The 16960-nt window shown below is 44.9% G+C and overlaps 1 protein-coding gene across 4 annotated transcripts in view; it reads right to left on the reverse strand.

Annotated features, from left to right (window-relative positions):
• CFAP61 (cilia and flagella associated protein 61) overlaps positions 1-16960 on the reverse strand; it is a 256250-nt gene that overhangs the window by 62278 nt on the left and 177012 nt on the right. For all 4 annotated transcript variants that reach the window (XM_083175929.1, XM_083175928.1, XM_083175927.1 and 1 more), the window contains 3 exons: positions 10096-10388; positions 6678-7005; positions 2194-2285 (listed from right to left, as the gene is read on the reverse strand). In XM_083175929.1, the coding sequence (XP_083032055.1) occupies positions 2194-2285; positions 6678-7005; positions 10096-10388 (713 nt within the window). The remainder of the gene's footprint in view (positions 1-2193; positions 2286-6677; positions 7006-10095; positions 10389-16960) is intronic.

Consider the following 16960-nt stretch of genomic DNA (forward strand, 5'->3'; position numbering starts at 1 on the left):
AGCTTAGCCATAATGTAGATAATAAATTCCCCTCTCTAGGCACACACTGGCAGAGCTGCTGCAGCAAGACAGAGTGAGTACCTGCAATTCGCGGGTCTTTGAAAAGGGGCAGAGCCAAATCACATAGGGGCGGGGCTTAAATACCGGACCGCGGCGGCAATAGGTATTTTTTTATTTAATTGTCCCTTACATGCCACCTCTCTCTCACGGCCAGTTACTACTGCCTTTTCCCACTCCTATATGCTGCAGCCTCCCTGCTCCCAGTGCTGCTTACGGGTAAGTCACGGGTGAGTCACGCTGCTCACTTTTTTATTAAGGTTCTGTCCGTAATCTGTGGACAGTCGGCGCCCCCCGCAATGGCTCCCCCAAGCCACCGTGGTGGCTGCTGAACCATTGTTACGCCACTGTATCTATACCTATTTTGAGACTCTTTGGGGTAAATTTACTGAAGCTTCTAAAAATGTAAAATGGCTGATGTTGTCCATTGCAACCAATCCGAATCTGTCTATCATTTTATAGAATGCAATAGAGAATAATAAATCTGATTGGTTGTTATGGACAACTTCACCTCTTTCCAGTTTTAGAAGGTTTAATAAAGTTACCACTTAGGGGTACTAAATCTCAGACGATATTTTTGCCAGGCGGAAACATTGTCTGTTTTCAACAAGAATAGGTTGAACTAATGCTGTGTACACACAGGGGAGATATATTGCTAGCAGTTTTTCAGAGGGACCAGCAATTTTCCCTGAAAATTGCTAGCAATTTTGACTAGAATTTTTTTACCCTCTATTTAAATTAATTTATGATTGACATGGGTTGTGGGAAGTCCTTCTGGAAGGGAATAAAAGTGTATATGGTGTATATACAGATGTAGCAGGGGTCATCTTTGTAGGGGCAGGATAATCTAGCGGCAGCAGCCGCTAGTGCCCCGCTCCTGCCAGGGGTGTGGGGGCACAAGACGGCCATGCGGCCCCTGCCACCCCAACACCAATGCCCCCTTCATTTATATTGAGCCCACATACTATTGGTGTGGGGCAGCAAGGTTAATGCTCATGCTGCCCACCGATGGTGCAAATCACCATCGATGGGCAGCATGAACATAATCATGCTGCCCGACACCAATGCCCCCTTCATTTTAAATGAGTTCACATACTATAGGTGTGGGGCAGCATGGTAATGCTCATGCTGCCCACCGATGGTACAAATCACATAATGAACATAATCATGCTGCCCGACACCAATGGCCTCTACTACAGCCTATGCACTTACTGGATAGTGCAGCTGTGCAGTACTAGTGTGCTGACACAATGGGGGGAGCTGCTGCTGTGTGCGGGGGAAGAGAACGGAGTAAGAAGCAGGGGCTGGCTCCGTGACAAGGCGGGTGGGCGGTGACTGACAAGGTGGGTGGGCGGGTCCCGGCCGGTGCAGGAGGCTAGTGTCGCTGGTCGTTGGTGCACAGTGCTTTGTGCACCAGCGACATGCAATTTTTAGGCAGAATCGGAGGAGCAAGCTCCTGCGACCATGAAGGGCTGGCCGCGGGAGCGCGCTCCCAGCCATTTATCGCTGGCTGCACATTAAATCACTGGCAATATGGTCGCTGAGCGACCATTTTGCCAGCGATTTCATGCATAATTGCAGCCGTGTGTACACAGCATAATTCAATGTCAACTCTATTCAATGTCAGCTCCATTTTATCCAACTGTTGGAAAAGATTTCGACAGATGGGAAATCCAGCTGCCGTTTTCACAAATGCAGATTCAACTTTTAACAAAGTTGAATCTGCATAGGCAAGTCACAAATGTTTTTGTCTGGGATTGAATACTGATGGATTATATTTCCACCAGGCGGAATACCGTCCGTGATTGAATACCCCCCTTAATTTCTGAGTGGTTGGCCACCCTTCTGCTAGTTGCTTCAGATGTGAAAGAAAAATTATGTAGCATAACTATAATGATGTCTACACCACATTTCCAAGGCCGCGGTCCCGGAGTGCAATTACTATAAAAATGAAAACAAACAATAACACTTATTTTTTTTTTTGGTAGCATTTGTTCCACTACCAAAAGACAGCTTTATCTATCACAACACCCCACTAAAATAAACAAATAACCCCATAACATGTGCTTTGTTAAGCCAAAGAACAAAAAAAACAATTATTTATGCAATACGATTTAGTTTAAGGAAGTAACTTACATAATTAGGTTGCATCATTTGAGCTTGTAAAGGACAAGGGATTGCTGGTTTAGCTACATGTAAGTAGTAATAACCCCCAGGAACAACACCACCTAATAGAGCAAAAACAAAAACAATGTATTATTATATACACATGCTAAAATATATCCATCGTTCTAGTTCCCAGCAGAAAATAGCATTTCAATCACTCAGTGTTAATTTCGTCAACGAAAATTTAGACTAAAACTATTCGACGACAAAGGTTTTTTTTGTGACTAAAATGTAAACAATAATGAAAATAGGATTTTTTTAATAACGAAAATGTTGACTAAATATTTGTCCAAGTTGTCATGACTTAAATTAACTAGACGCTGTATCATTTTCATCAGGACACCACATTTTTCAAATAATAGATTTTTTGGATTATTTTATTATTTACTGTATTTTATGCAGTTGTATCCATTCTCTCTGCACTGCGGTTGTGCAACATCTCTTTGTCATGAGGTTCACAGTCAGTTTTATGTAGCTAGCTAAATAGCTAATAGCTATATATTATAATATGCATCCTTACAGCTTCATTGTATTTTGCAGCAGACTAGTTCTGTACTATTTACTTGTATCAGGAAGGTTGTATTTTTCTTTAATTCTTTAATTATTTACATAAATCATTTTTTTTAATTATACAACAAACAAACAATTGTATTCTTGAAATGATATTTGCAGAAAAAAATGACCTGCTTTGCAGGAAATAGCATTTTTGTTGCACTTGTTTGATACTAAACACAGTGAAAGTTATAAAAAGTACTCAAGGGAATGATGGAGAAATGATCTTCAGCTAAATCCATTACAGTATCAATAAACTCCAAAGCTATGACTAAATCAATGACTAAAATGACGCGAAAATGTTCATCAAGATTCACTGATTTGACTAAGACAAAGTTACAAAAATTCTCATTATAAATGTTGTTTTTCTTTACTGTTGTAAGTGTAATCTGCACCGGATGCCGGTCACACTGGACATGGTGAGCGGTTAAGCTTAAAACAAAAGAAAGATAAAGTTCAAGTAATGCTAATTGCACAACCAAACCTGGGCAACGTCGGGTACCTCAGCTAGTGCTGACTAAAATAACATTGGCGTTTCTCAAATCCAGTCCTTTATGCTAACAGTGCATGTTTTCCATAAATTATATCAATATAGACTCATACTGTCGATTTTTACTATATTAGCATTCATAATGTCAACACCAGAATGTCGACAGTTATGTACTAATTATTGATTTTAAGAACATAATTACAAAAACACACAAAAAAAGGAAAAGGCAAGCAAGGGGAAAAAAATACATAGTCACACAATTATAACAGTCACATTAGTTAGTAATAGACACTATGCTGCAACAACTTCCCCTGCACACTTAGAAGGGTTTCCACATATTTCCCTTAAAACATCAGTTGGAAAAAGGCAAATATTCGCTAGTTTTCCAGTTTTTTTTTTGAAATTTTTTATTGGGTTATCTGATTGGATCGTCTGATAAAAAACTTACTTGTCAGTGGAAACACACATGTTCTGTTAAATTTGTGTGGTTTTACCCGATACAGTCCTGTTTTTGCCGCTAACAAGGTTGCTTTGGGGGATTTTGCTTTGCAGCAAAGAAAACCCCTGATAAGCCTGGTTTGCAGGGGCTAGTTAGATAGCCCCAAAGATTGCGGGTAATAGGATATCAGCACTAGATTGCTACCATCAACTCAAAATACTAGCAAATTTACATTCATTATTATGGGGAGGATAAAGATATCATGAGCCACTTTACTGTTATTTAGGTAGAAATGACATTCCAGACCCTCAGTGGCCACACAGGGCTGCCAATAGAGGGGTGCTGTGGGTACAGCTGTCCCAGGCCGCGGCCTCTGGAAGGGCCTGGGCAGCTCATTTTGTGTCCCCCCCCAACTGCCTCCGTTGCACTGAACAAAGCAGGTATCAGAATGCAGGCTTATTCAACCCAGGACGCCGATGGCCAATTAATATGCTGCACCAGCTTTTGAGCCAATCAGAGCTCGCTTACCCGAAGCCAACCAGAGCGGATGACAGCTCCGGGACCTCCAGGCTGCAGCTCAGCGGAAGAGGAGATGGGGAGCAGGAGCCGGGTTAAGGTAAGTCAAGTGGGGAGGGGTGCCCCAGGCTGGAAATGAATCCCAGGCCCCAAAATTCCTGATGGCAGGCCTGGCCACACAAGAGTGAGCAATGCAAACTTTGGTTGGTGTGCAGAGGTTTCTCACATAATGCCTAGTGTTGACAACTACATCATGCTCCAGAATGCTCCCTAGGGCACACACTGTAGGAGTTCGGGTAGATTGCAGGATACCCAAAGAAAAAAAATCGCTTAAATAGAAGTACCCAGAAAGCCTGGACTCTAGGACAGAACCATCAAAGATTCCAAAAGGTTCCCTGTGAAGTTTGACATTTAGTTTCAGTAGCCCTATCACCAAATCTCAACAACCTCAAGAAGTAAGGAACGTCCTGTGTACCGGGAACAACGGAGTCTGCCAGAATCTAACTGAGTCTGTAAACATTCTTGGGCTTCCTAAAGCTAACTTCCAAGACTAATCTTCCATAGGACCCAAGTGAGATTCACATTTTGCTCTACGATGAGGCAATCCTGGCAAAGGGTAAGATTTAGCATTAGGTCAGGGGAACTGCAGAGATCACCAGGAAAACATCATGACAACCATTTCTCCAGAGATTTGCACACGCACAGTAGGAAAATCACTGGGCACACAAGCCTCTTCCTCTCTTACTGCACGCCTGGCTTAGGGTTTAGTGCTATGGTTAGTGATAAATCACTGATGAAATCTTGGCATTTCACCAGTATCATGGTGAAGGTCAACATGATTTTTACATTATAAATGTTGACATACAGTAGTCACTGTCAACCTAATATGCCACACTGAAACCATTCAAGCTGTAGCAAAGGGCCGACATTCAAAGAGCTAGTAGTAGTTGCTCAAAGAGATCAAGAAAACATGAACTGTTAGCAAATTCAGAATCTCTACCATAGCCTATATAGGTATCAACTATATAGTGGCCCAACTAAGTAAATAAAGGCAGTTTTTTTATGAATACTGAGCATGAAATGTCTTAGTGATGGCATTTGTGGTGCGAACTAGAAGGAGCTAATACAGGTTGAGTATCCCTTATCCAAAATGCTCGGATCCAGAAGAATTTTGGATATCGGATTATTCCGTATTTCGGAATATTTTTATATTTCAAATAATATTGTATCTCAAGTATCTTGCCTTTATGCTGTATAAACACATCAAACACATGACATACACAAAAATATATTTTATTTGTGCATGAAACAAGGTTTCAAAACATGAAACAAAGTTTGTGACACAATGTCAGATACTGAATTTGAATGCCAAGCAATCATTTTCTTGCAGATATTTAGTGCCAGTTACATATCATGTCCTCAGTAGTGCCAGTTACATATCATGTCCTCAGTAGTGCCAGTTACATATCATGTCCTCAGTAGTGCCAGTTACATATCATGTCCCCAGTAGTGCTTTTTTTCACTTTCTGGAATGTATGGTTTTTGGAATCATTTGGATAACCAATATTTGGATAATGGATACTCAACCTCTATTGGTTCCACCAACAAATGTAAGGTTACACATCTTGGGATACATAACCAGTGTGCTCATTATAATATAAATGGGGTAGAATTGGTCAAATCAGAATTGGAAAAGGACTTAAGCAGCACAAATTTTACAACAAACTGGGGTGCAGTGTCATGGGGCAGCCATTACTGCCAACAGGATAGTATAAAATATGGCATGGAAACTAGGGTCAACACTGTCATTTTGCCACACTACAAGGCACTAGTTAGATCTCATCTGGAATTTGGAGTGCAATTCTAAGCTCCTCACTACAAAAAGGGCATTATAGAACAGAAAAAAGTGCAGAGAAGGGTGACCAAGCTAGTAAAAGGGATGAAGTCTTTAAGCTTTGAGGACAGATTAGCCCAATTAGGAATGTTTATGCTGGAAAAGAGACTTTTATGGGGAGACATGCTTAACATGTACACATATATCAGGGGGCAATATAATGAACTGTCAGACACTGTATTTACTTGGAGGTTGGAGACTATGACACATGGGCATGTGCTCAAACTAGAGGGCAGTAAAAGTATGGAACTCCCGTCCAGAAGAGGTTGTGTTGGCAGGCACAATAAATACATTTAAAATGGTTGTACAAGTACTGTATTTATTGAAAAAAAAAAAAAAACATTCACGGGTACAACCAATAATCATTATTTAGCCTAAAGTTAAACTTAAGAAATAATTCAAATAGGGATATCACATCTAGACCACACTCTCTAAGGGTCCTGCAAAAGGTTGTAATTGATGGACGCAGGTCTTTTTTCAACCTAAACTACTATGTTACTATGTTAAAATGTCCGCTCTCACTGTACACTATAATTAGATAAGGCCACCTTTAGAATACACACCTTGAATGAGAGGTCCTTTGTATATTGGGATGAGCTGATCAAGTTCCTGTGCTGGCTCACTCACTGGTTCAAGTGTTGGATCGAAAAGAGGCAACAAAGAAGCGGCGAGGTGAAAGCCAATTTCCTTAGAGCTGAAGTAGCTGTGGGACCACTCATTTGCGTAATACCTATTGGAGTACTTAGTCAGTGATCCCGCTGCCCGTATGGAGGCATCATTTGTGTGGAATGTGGTATCAATGACCAACCTTCCGTCATATACCAGACATGCACTGTTTATTGCCTTGAAGGCATCATAGTCTACTTTCTTCTGGAAAAAGTTAAAAAACACCTGGGAGAGAAAATAATAATAATATATGAGCAAGCGGAATAAATGCAAAATTATTTCTAACTTTAAAGCTTCATCTTAAAATATTTGTATTTCAATACCAACACCTATAACAGTAAATGGCAAAAAGGGGTATATTTACTAAAGTGTACGTGGTTAGAAGGGGGAGGGGTTGCCCATAACAACAACTCAGATTCCACTTATTTATCTAGATAATAGCTAGAATTTGATTTGGTTGCCATGGGTCTACCTCTAAAAACCCAAACTTAAATATAAATATACCCCATAGTGTCTAAGGAAAAACACGGTACTATCTCCATAATAGGGAACATGCACATGGTCAGGTGTGTAAGATATAACTCTTTGATGAATCTCAAAACAATGGATATCATTCATATGATTAAAAGACTCTGTCTGCTACTTCAGGCAGCTGGGAGGTGGGTAAACTGAGTTCATGGTGAGGAAATTATTTTTCCTGTCAACAGTGGCTGCACTGCAGGGGATCCTGTGGGCCTATTTTCAATGGAGCTCCATCTGCCCCATTGCTAATCCAGCACTTCAAGGGGCAGGTGGACACAGGGGCCCCTATTGCCGTACCTGCTCTACAGAGGAGACTTCACCGCCAGAAGCAACAGCTTACCACTGACCTCTGGCTGCCCGGCTACGCAGCCCCAGCACCAGCATCTTCTAGTAATCACCGCTCTGAAGCAGCAGTATGGCAAAAGCAGCACAACTGATTATAATGCCCAGAGAAATGTAGAATTGTCCTAATGCATGAGGCTGCATGTGTGGGTTGCTGCTTTTTTCGTGTGTGTGTGTGTGTGTGTGGAAGTGAGGGAGATGATAATATTTAATGGTTGGTGGCTACACAAATAAGTTACCCCTCTATCCATAATCCTAACCCTCCTTCCCTCACAGCCAGTCCCTCAAACTTCCGAATTGGGATGCCGGCTGTCGGTATTCCAGCATCGGCATCCTGATCCCTCCAAATATCTGGTGCCGGTTTTCAAAAGGTAGTAGGGATTTCAGCATCAGTGTACTAAAAGCTGGCATCCAAACCACTGGGATACTGACCCCATCCCACATGGCGAGGAGGCCCACCCAGGTGTGCGGTGATGACATGATGGCCTCTGTCTTAAGTGTCCCGGCCCCCCATAGTATTAATGTAGCCCAAGGCCCTGCCTACAGGTTCTTAGAATCTCTGAAGCTAAGAATTTACTATGGTACCATCTTGGTAATGGGGAGTTGGGAACAGCCGACGATACTTGTTTAGTTTCACGGCGGCAGCTTACGCTACGTTTGAAGCTACGCTATTAGCAGAGTCCAACGGCTGCCTTACTTGTGTAGTTTCACGGCGGCAGCCTAAGCTACATTATCAGCGTAGCCCAACGGCTGCCTTACTTGTGTAATTTCACGGCGGCAGCCTAAACTACGTTATCAGCGTAGGCTGCCGCCGTGAAACTACACAAGTAACTACCGTACTGTTGCCAGGAAGTGCATCTCTGTCCCCGGCGTCCCTGGCAAGCGTACTCAGCGCATCTCTCACATCGCCGGCGTCAGCATGATCCCCTCTCTTTGGCAGAGAGGGGATCATGCTGGCGCCGGGGGAGAGGCGCTCCATCTGTTTGACACGCAGGAGCATCTCAGACGCTCCATCAATGAGACGCCCCTGCGTCTGAGTAGCTATTACGTCAGGGTACAGCAATCCTGGCTACAGGGTTAGGGGTTCTGTAGCGCCTTTTAAAACCCCCACTATCCAAGGTAGCCTGAAGCGTGTAATCCGCGTCCCCTCAAGGGGCTCGCTGCGCTCGCCATGCTTTGGGCTCGGTGGCTCACCACACTATATAAAATCAACTCCACGCCGACGTGAAGAGTGGGGGTATGAAAAGGTCGGGAGGACGCGTAACGCTCGCCACGCTTCGGGCTGCCGTGGATAGTGGCACTACAGAACCCCTAACCCTGTAGCCAGGATTGCTGTACACTACGCTACTTCTGACTGACTACGGAACACACTACACTGCTTCTGACTGACTAGGCTGGTCTCGCTGGTCGCGGGAACACGCTAATTACATAACTGCCGCCGTGAAACTAAACAAGTACCCAGCTGACTGAATCAGAGCAGGTCTGAGGCTATTTTAAATCTCACAAGGGCCCACAAGCCACTTGAAGCTCGTGGCCCTCCCTTGTGTATCCATCCATCTGTTTAATTTACCTTTCTTTAATGTCTCATCATTATTCCTCTTACTGTGCTTCTTCCAACTTTAATAGACTTTATTCCTCCATTAACCTCACCCAATGTACCCCTGGCTCCTTCATTTGCTTTATCACCCAACTCCTTTCCTTCCTCTATCACCCATTTCACCTCTCACTCCCTCCTCTCATTTTCAGCCCTACTCCTATCCTTTCCTCCCTGTCTCACCATATGTACCTCTCACTCCCTCCTTCCCTTTCAGCCATATATCATTCCGACCTTTCCTCACCCTATGTACCTCTAACTCTCTCAACCTGTCTATCTCTTCCTCTATTCTCCTCTCTGTCAGCCATATACCTTTCCTTCCCTCCCGCTCTCACCCTATGACTGCTCTACCTTCTATTCTCAACACTGCACCTTTCCATAACTAGTGTACCTGACTCTGGTAGTGCCTAAAACGGAGGCAAAGGTACAATCAGCCGGCTGTGCAATGCTATACTATAGAGCACAGCCCAGCCTGGCAGCACGACGAACAAAGTGGACCCTCTGCGGGACGCTGTGCAGTTGCTCAGAGGTGGGGGGGGGGGGGGGCTGTGCAAGCCGTGGCTGTCCCTCATCTCTGCCGCACCCATGTCATGGAGGTGCTCACTTTGTTATGGCAGGTGTTAGTGCTGGCAGCAGCAGAGAAGCATACCACTTGGAGCACTGTGGCAGCCGGGGGAAATGTGATTGTGAGTGACACAGCTGGGCATTGTGGGCGGCCGTGGAAGGAGGCGGAGTTCTGTCTTCAATTACAACTGCCGGAACTCAGTTCCACCCCACTTTAAACCCTGGTCCTGGTGAACTGACAGCCTATACTTCACTTTTTACATTATATTATTTACTTAGATAATTGTACTTACAGAGCATTGCAGTTCTAGTGGCTTTGTATCAGTAGTGAAAGACACACACTGTATTGGGTCTGGATCAGCACCGTCATTCCACTGTGCCAGCTTACAGTTGTAGTAGGTAGTGACACCGGCTGCTGATATGGCTTTCTGCACAGCTTCCTCCACGGTGCAGTTGTTAAAGCAAGTGATGTTCGATGTAAGTGGAGGTTGTACCAAATGGATGCGAAAGCCGCTAATTCCCATTGACAAGAGAGAAGCAACTGTGGTGTAACTATCAAGTGTATTCCCATATACAATTACATTGCCTACAAATGAAATAGAAAAAGAAAAAAAAAACATTATGGGGCAGAAAAAGAACATATTGGTGTAATAGAATTTGTATGATACAGATTTGCTCTCTTTGACCCTATTATTTATCTGATGCTGGAAGCAAACAGCGTTGCCTGGCAACTCCAAACTAGAAAATCTACAGAAGAATCCGAACAAAACATCCCACAAGAGTAGAGTGTACTTAGCTCAGATGAATAGCATTTGGCAATTTCCAAAATAATAAGACATATACTGCTTAAATAGAACACAGTTTTCCATGGATTGCGCAGAAGAAAAGACAATTTTAATAGGTTTCTTGGCATCTCATTCTGGCCATGAAACTAGCACATACTAATTACAATGAGAAAGGTAAATAGCCTTGATCCATATTTGGATGTGATATTATAGTAGGCATTGTGGGTTAATGTACCTTAAAAATGATCATGCTCATGTCCCCTCTTCCTGCACACTCGTCTATAACTTCTACTAGTAAAAGACGGCAAAGGCCAATTAGGGTCGAGAAATAAAGTAAATACAATGTACGCACTTGCTGTAATACTGTTTGTCACCATTGTAAAGCAAAACAGAGTATGATGGAATATATAAATAAATGTTATTAATAATAACAATAATACTAATACTATTAATAGGTGCTGGCCGAGTTGAGATTTTCCATACCGATGGATATTTTGGCATGGGAAGGCTGGAATGTAGATACAACTCTATGCTGTAATATTCATTCTGAACTCCAAAAGATGGTTGTGATGATTCTTAAGGTCCACATACACTGAGTATTTTTCGTCCGTATTAGCGATTTTCCCAGAGGTGGATGGCTTTCTGGCAAGCAGATGAGCGAGGTGGTGGATGGCTTTCTGGCAAGCAGATGAGCGAGGTGGTGGATGGCTTTCTGGCAAGCAGATGAGCGAGGTGGTGGATGGCTTTCCATAGCATCCTGCTATGGAAAGTAGGTTGACAGTGAAAAGGTTGACCTCAATTGGTCGATAGGCAGAATGTCTACATATGGAAAAGGTTCACATGGTCAAAAGGTCAACACAGGCCAAAATGTTGCCATGGAAAAGGTTGACAAGGAAAAAAGGTGGACATGAGTTTTTCATGATTACTTTACCATCCCAGTGGGCACAGATGGAAAATACAGTGCCCATGTCGACCTATGTTGACATAGACACCCAAAAAAAACAACCAATGCACATCATGTACCTCATAGACCCACGAATCGTGGTATTTGCTGTACTGGTGTCGGGGCTTGATGACATGGATATCAGTGTCCACACCCCCCTCCCCCGAGGTGCAGCTGACAGTCTCCTCTCTGGGCTATTCCCAGATAGGAGACAGAAAGTACGGGGGTGGCGGGTGGAGCTGTGGATGTGGATGGAGCTACATCTGGTGTGGGACATCAATTGGTGCATGAACCAGTTTAGAAAAATGGTCAAGGTTTGGGCGGTGGTGTTGGGTATTATTATAATATTTCAATCTATCATATAAATTATGTGATAACCCAGCCCTGCCTTAGGCACCTCAGTATGATATAGAAATACCCTCTTCCAGCTACACACACACACACACACACACACACCCTAACCATCACCTATCCCACAAATAGGGCTTAATTCAGAGCAGATCGCAGGGCACATTTTGCTTGCAAATGGAGAAAATCATCACAGCAGGTGGGGCAAATATATTCCCATATAAGCCCATACACCCAGTCCTGGCCCAGCCGATTCCATCTCACACATATACCTTAACCCTACCATATACACCTCCATCTCCCTAATATACCGCAGTCCTGCCACATCCACATCCCACGTACAAATACCCCAGCCACCTTACTTTAACACATATATACATCCTAGCACTGACTCACCATTGTCAGCCAGAGTCAGAGTATGCTAGTTGGCCACAAGCCTGCAGACATAAGACTGACTATTATCTAAACATGATGCTTCCTTGTGCTTCTATGCATTTGTTAGTACATATTGTCAGTTGTTGTGTCTCCTAAATGGTGGTGGCTATTTTGTTAAGGAAATTGCTGTATAGTTTACATGTCCACATCTGCGGAGGCGGGTCCCCTCTCTGTGTGGGCCTTGGACTGTAGTCCCTGCAGTCCCCATCTGATGGCGGCCCTGGGTGGTGTCACCCATCCTGCTTCATTACTGATTCAGATTACTGATTTGAACTGCACTAGAGGATGCAGTATCAGAGCAGCATCTGTTGCGTGATCCATGTCCGCCGCAGTAGCTACCGAAATCTCCATCCTCTGATGGAGATCCTGCCTCGATCCTCCACTGTTTCAGCCCTCCAAATGCCAGCAGACTGTCAATCACTGAGTAGACTGAGTCTGCTGCTGTCCTGTGTTGCAGGACCCATTCGCAGAACAGGACATGCACATGCGCAAAGTACCGAACATCAGTGTGGTTTGACGCCCAACGGCACTGCGTCCACCTCTGAATTTTTGATATCTGTACTTTTTTATATGTCATTTGTACTTACAAGTGCAATAATTGGTACTTATGTAGTATCTGGGCGCCCGATTTAGAAATCGGGTCGGATCGGGCACATCGCATCGCATCGCATGCGACCAAATCGGATGCGATGCGATGCGATGGACCCGATTTTTCCATAGGATTCAATGTTAAAATGGACTGAGTCCATTTGAACATGGAATTCAATGGGAAAAGGGGTCCTTTTCATACCCCTACTATCCAAGTGGGCATGGAGGCGGATATAAACCTGTGGCGAGCGTAGCGAGCCACCGAGCCCGAAGCGTGGCGAGCGTAGCGAGCCCCGCGAGGGGACACAGAATACCGTCCCCTCGCGGGGCGCGCTTCGCACGCCAGGCTTCGGGCTCGGTGGCTCGCTACGCTCGCCACAGGTTTATATCCAACTCCATGCCCACTTGGATAGTAGGGGTATGAAAAGGACCCCTTTTTCCCATTGAATTCCATGTTAAAATGGACTCAGTCCATTTTAACATTGAATCCTATGGAAAAATCGGGTCATCGCATCGCATGCGATATGGTCGTATGCGATGCGATGCGATATCGCATCGCATCTGATTGTATGCCTTAAGTTAAGGCATACAATCAAAAAATCGGGCGCCCAGATAATACATAAGTACCCAATAATTATATAAAAAAAAAATTACATAATAAACTTCCAAACATTCCAATAAAACTAAACATTTCATAATTTCACTGAAAATGCCACATTTTAATAGTATAGTCCTCTTTAGCACAACCTAAAAAACATGTCATGGAGAAATAACAAGTTACGAGCCCTACAGATGAATAAATACTATAATTATTACTATGTACACAGTATAATTAAGCAGCTGGTAAATGAGGGCTAAAAAGGAACTAATATAATAAGTACTACATATTTAGCAAAGAGCTTTCTTTCTAATATTGGCAGGATTCCTGACAGCTGAAGACAAAAAGATTATTAACGATTTTAATTTGAACTATTACATAGAAATTACAGGTGTCACAAAGCATACTGGAGGAAAGATTGATAAAAACGCTTATTACAACAGTCAGCAATCTACTCTCAACGTAGTAAGACATTGTTGGATTTTAGAAAATTGCTAGGTAACTACTAATTAAAAGAATGATCCCGAATGATGGTGTTAATGTGAAACATATCCTATTTACAAGGGTAGGGTAAGGAAAGGGAAAAAGAAAAAAGATTTGAGGAAAAGCAAGGCAGAGCATGAAAGGAAAAAGGGAAGAGAGACGAAGAAATGAATATAAAGAGTGAATGGGAAATTAATAAAACATGGAAGCAGCCAGTATTTACCCTGCACAGAGACAAAATAACTCCCCCACATTTTAAGGCCCCCATACACTAGTGAGATTTGGTCCGATTTGACCCGATTCCGATGGATCGGGCCGATAAATCCAACCAAATCTCATTTGTTTGACATCCTGTCCGACCTAATCTGCACGCCCGTGTGCATCGGAGTCCGTAGGTCGGTTTGATAAACCTTATGTGCAGCCCGAAACGCCCGGCTCTCTCCCCTGGCATTACATGTGATAAATCGTGTGTGACCCCTCAGCTCTGACTTTTCCGCCTAATGTATGGGGGCCTTAGCTCTCTCTGCACATATTACATTTTCCCCACCTGCAGTGTACATGGTGCTCAATTCAGACCTGTATGCTGGGCTGCAAGTGTTTGTAGCCAGCAAGAATGTAGACACTGCCCCACTGAACGCATGCCCCCTGTACGGCCCCACCCCTGTGCACGGCTGCAAATTCAGTACTGTAAAGGCCGTGATGACGGCCGGGGAACATCCAGAAACCAATGGGGGCATGCCCCCATACACTCGCAGGGTGTCAATAATCCTGTGAGCAGCGAGCGAAGGTCAGCCTTTGGGTGGATGGCTCGTGCATGCGCACAGCCTACCGTGCGCATGCACAGTCCTTCGATAAATGCTCTGGCTGCAAATTCGCAGCCCAGTGTGTGGGTCTGAATCGGCCCTATGGTTTTGCCCATTTTGAGAACAAATTTGTCCTGCAAGAAGGTCTGAATTAGGCCCCATGTTACCCCAGATACTTCCTTCTTTATTGTAAAGCTTATAACATTTAATCTTACAGGAAATTGTCTGCAGCTATACCTGTCTTTTCTTCAACGTCATCTTTTAACTTATTACCGAGAATAAATGTAAGGTGTAGTTTATTTGATAGATAAAAAGTCTTCATTGAAGGGGCTGATCAAGATAGGGGAAAGTACATGTGCAGCCTCGGTACGGGCCCCCCTACCTCTCGCTCAGTCCTCAGTAGACTCTGGCACTATACACAGTGTCCGAGTCTACTGAGATAGGGGAAAGTACATGTGCAGCCTCGGTATGGGCCCCCCACCTCTCGCTCAGTCCTCAGTAGACTCTGGCACTATACACAGTGTCTGAGTCTCCTGAGATAGGGGAAAGTACATGTGCAGCCTCGGTATGGGCCCCCCACCTCTCGCTCAGTCCTCAGTAGACTCTGGCACTATACACAGTGTCTGAGTCTACTGAGATAGGGGAAAGTACATGTGCAGCCTCGGTACGGGCCCCCCTACCTCTCGCTCAGTCCTCAGTAGACTCTGGCACTATACACAGTGTCAGAGTCTACTGAGATAGGGGAAAGTACATGTGCAGCCTCGGTACGGGCCCCCCTACCTCTCGCTCAGTCCTCAGTAGACTCTGGCACTATACACAGTGTCCGAGTCTACTGAGATAGGGGAAAGTACATGTGCAGCCTCGGTACGGGCCCCCCTACCTCTCGCTCAGTCCTCAGTAGACTCTGGCACTATACACAGTGTCTGAGTCTACTGAGATAGGGGAAAGTACATGTGCAGCCTCGGTATGGGCCCCCCAACCTCTCGCTCAGTCCTCAGTAGACTCTGGCACTATACACAGTGTCCGAGTCTACTGAGATAGGGGAAAGTACATGTGCAGCCTCGGTACGGGCCCCCTACCTCTCGCTCAGTCCTCAGTAGACTCTGGCACTATACACAGTGTCCGAGTCTACTGAGATAGGGGAAAGTACATGTGCAGCCTCGGTATGGGCCCCCCAACCTCTCGCTCAGTCCTCAGTAGACTCTGGCACTATACACAGTGTCCGAGTCTACTGAGATAGGGGAAAGTACATGTGCAGCCTCGGTACGGGCCCCCCACCTCTCGCTCAGTCCTCAGTAGACTCTGGCACTATACACAGTGTCCGAGTCTACTGAGATAGGGGAAAGTACATGTGCAGCCTCGGTACGGGCCCCCTACCTCTCGCTCAGTCCTCAGTAGACTCTGGCACTATACACAGTGTCCGAGTCTACTGAGATAGGGGAAAGTACATGTGCAGCCTCGGTACGGGCCCCCCTACCTCTCGCTCAGTCCTCAGTAGACTCTGGCACTATACACAGTGTCCGAGTCTACTGAGATAGGGGAAAGTACATGTGCAGCCTCGGTACGGGCCCCCCTACCTCTCGCTCAGTCCTCAGTAGACTCTGGCACTATACACAGTGTCCGAGTCTACTGAGATAGGGGAGAGTACATGTGCAGCCTCGGTACGGGCCCCCCTACCTCTCGCTCAGACCTCAGTAGACTCTGGCACTACACACAGTGTCCGAGTCTACTGAGATAGGGGAAAGTACATGTGCAGCCTCGGTACGGGCCCCCTACCTCTCGCTCAGTCCTCAGTAGACTCTGGCACTATACACAGTGTCCGAGTCTACTGAGATAGGGGAAAGTACATGTGCAGCCTCGGTACGGGCCCCCCACCTCTCGCTCAGTCCTCAGTAGACTCTGGCACTATACACAGTGTCCGAGTCTACTGAGATAGGGGAAAGTACATGTGCAGCCTCGGTACGGGCCCCCTACCTCTCGCTCAGTCCTCAGTAGACTCTGGCACTATACACAGTGTCCGAGCCTACTGAGATAGGGGAAAGTACATGTGCAGCCTCGGTACGGGCTCCCCTACCTCTCGCTCAGTCCTCAGTAGACTCTGGCACTATACACAGTGTCCGAGTCTACTGAGATAGGGGAAAGTACATGTGCAGCCTCGGTACGGGCCCCCCTACC

The sequence above is a fragment of the Crinia signifera genome, chromosome 3, assembly GCF_055691185.1.
Source record: "Crinia signifera chromosome 3, ASM5569118v1, whole genome shotgun sequence".
Lineage (NCBI taxonomy): Eukaryota > Metazoa > Chordata > Amphibia > Anura > Myobatrachidae > Crinia > Crinia signifera.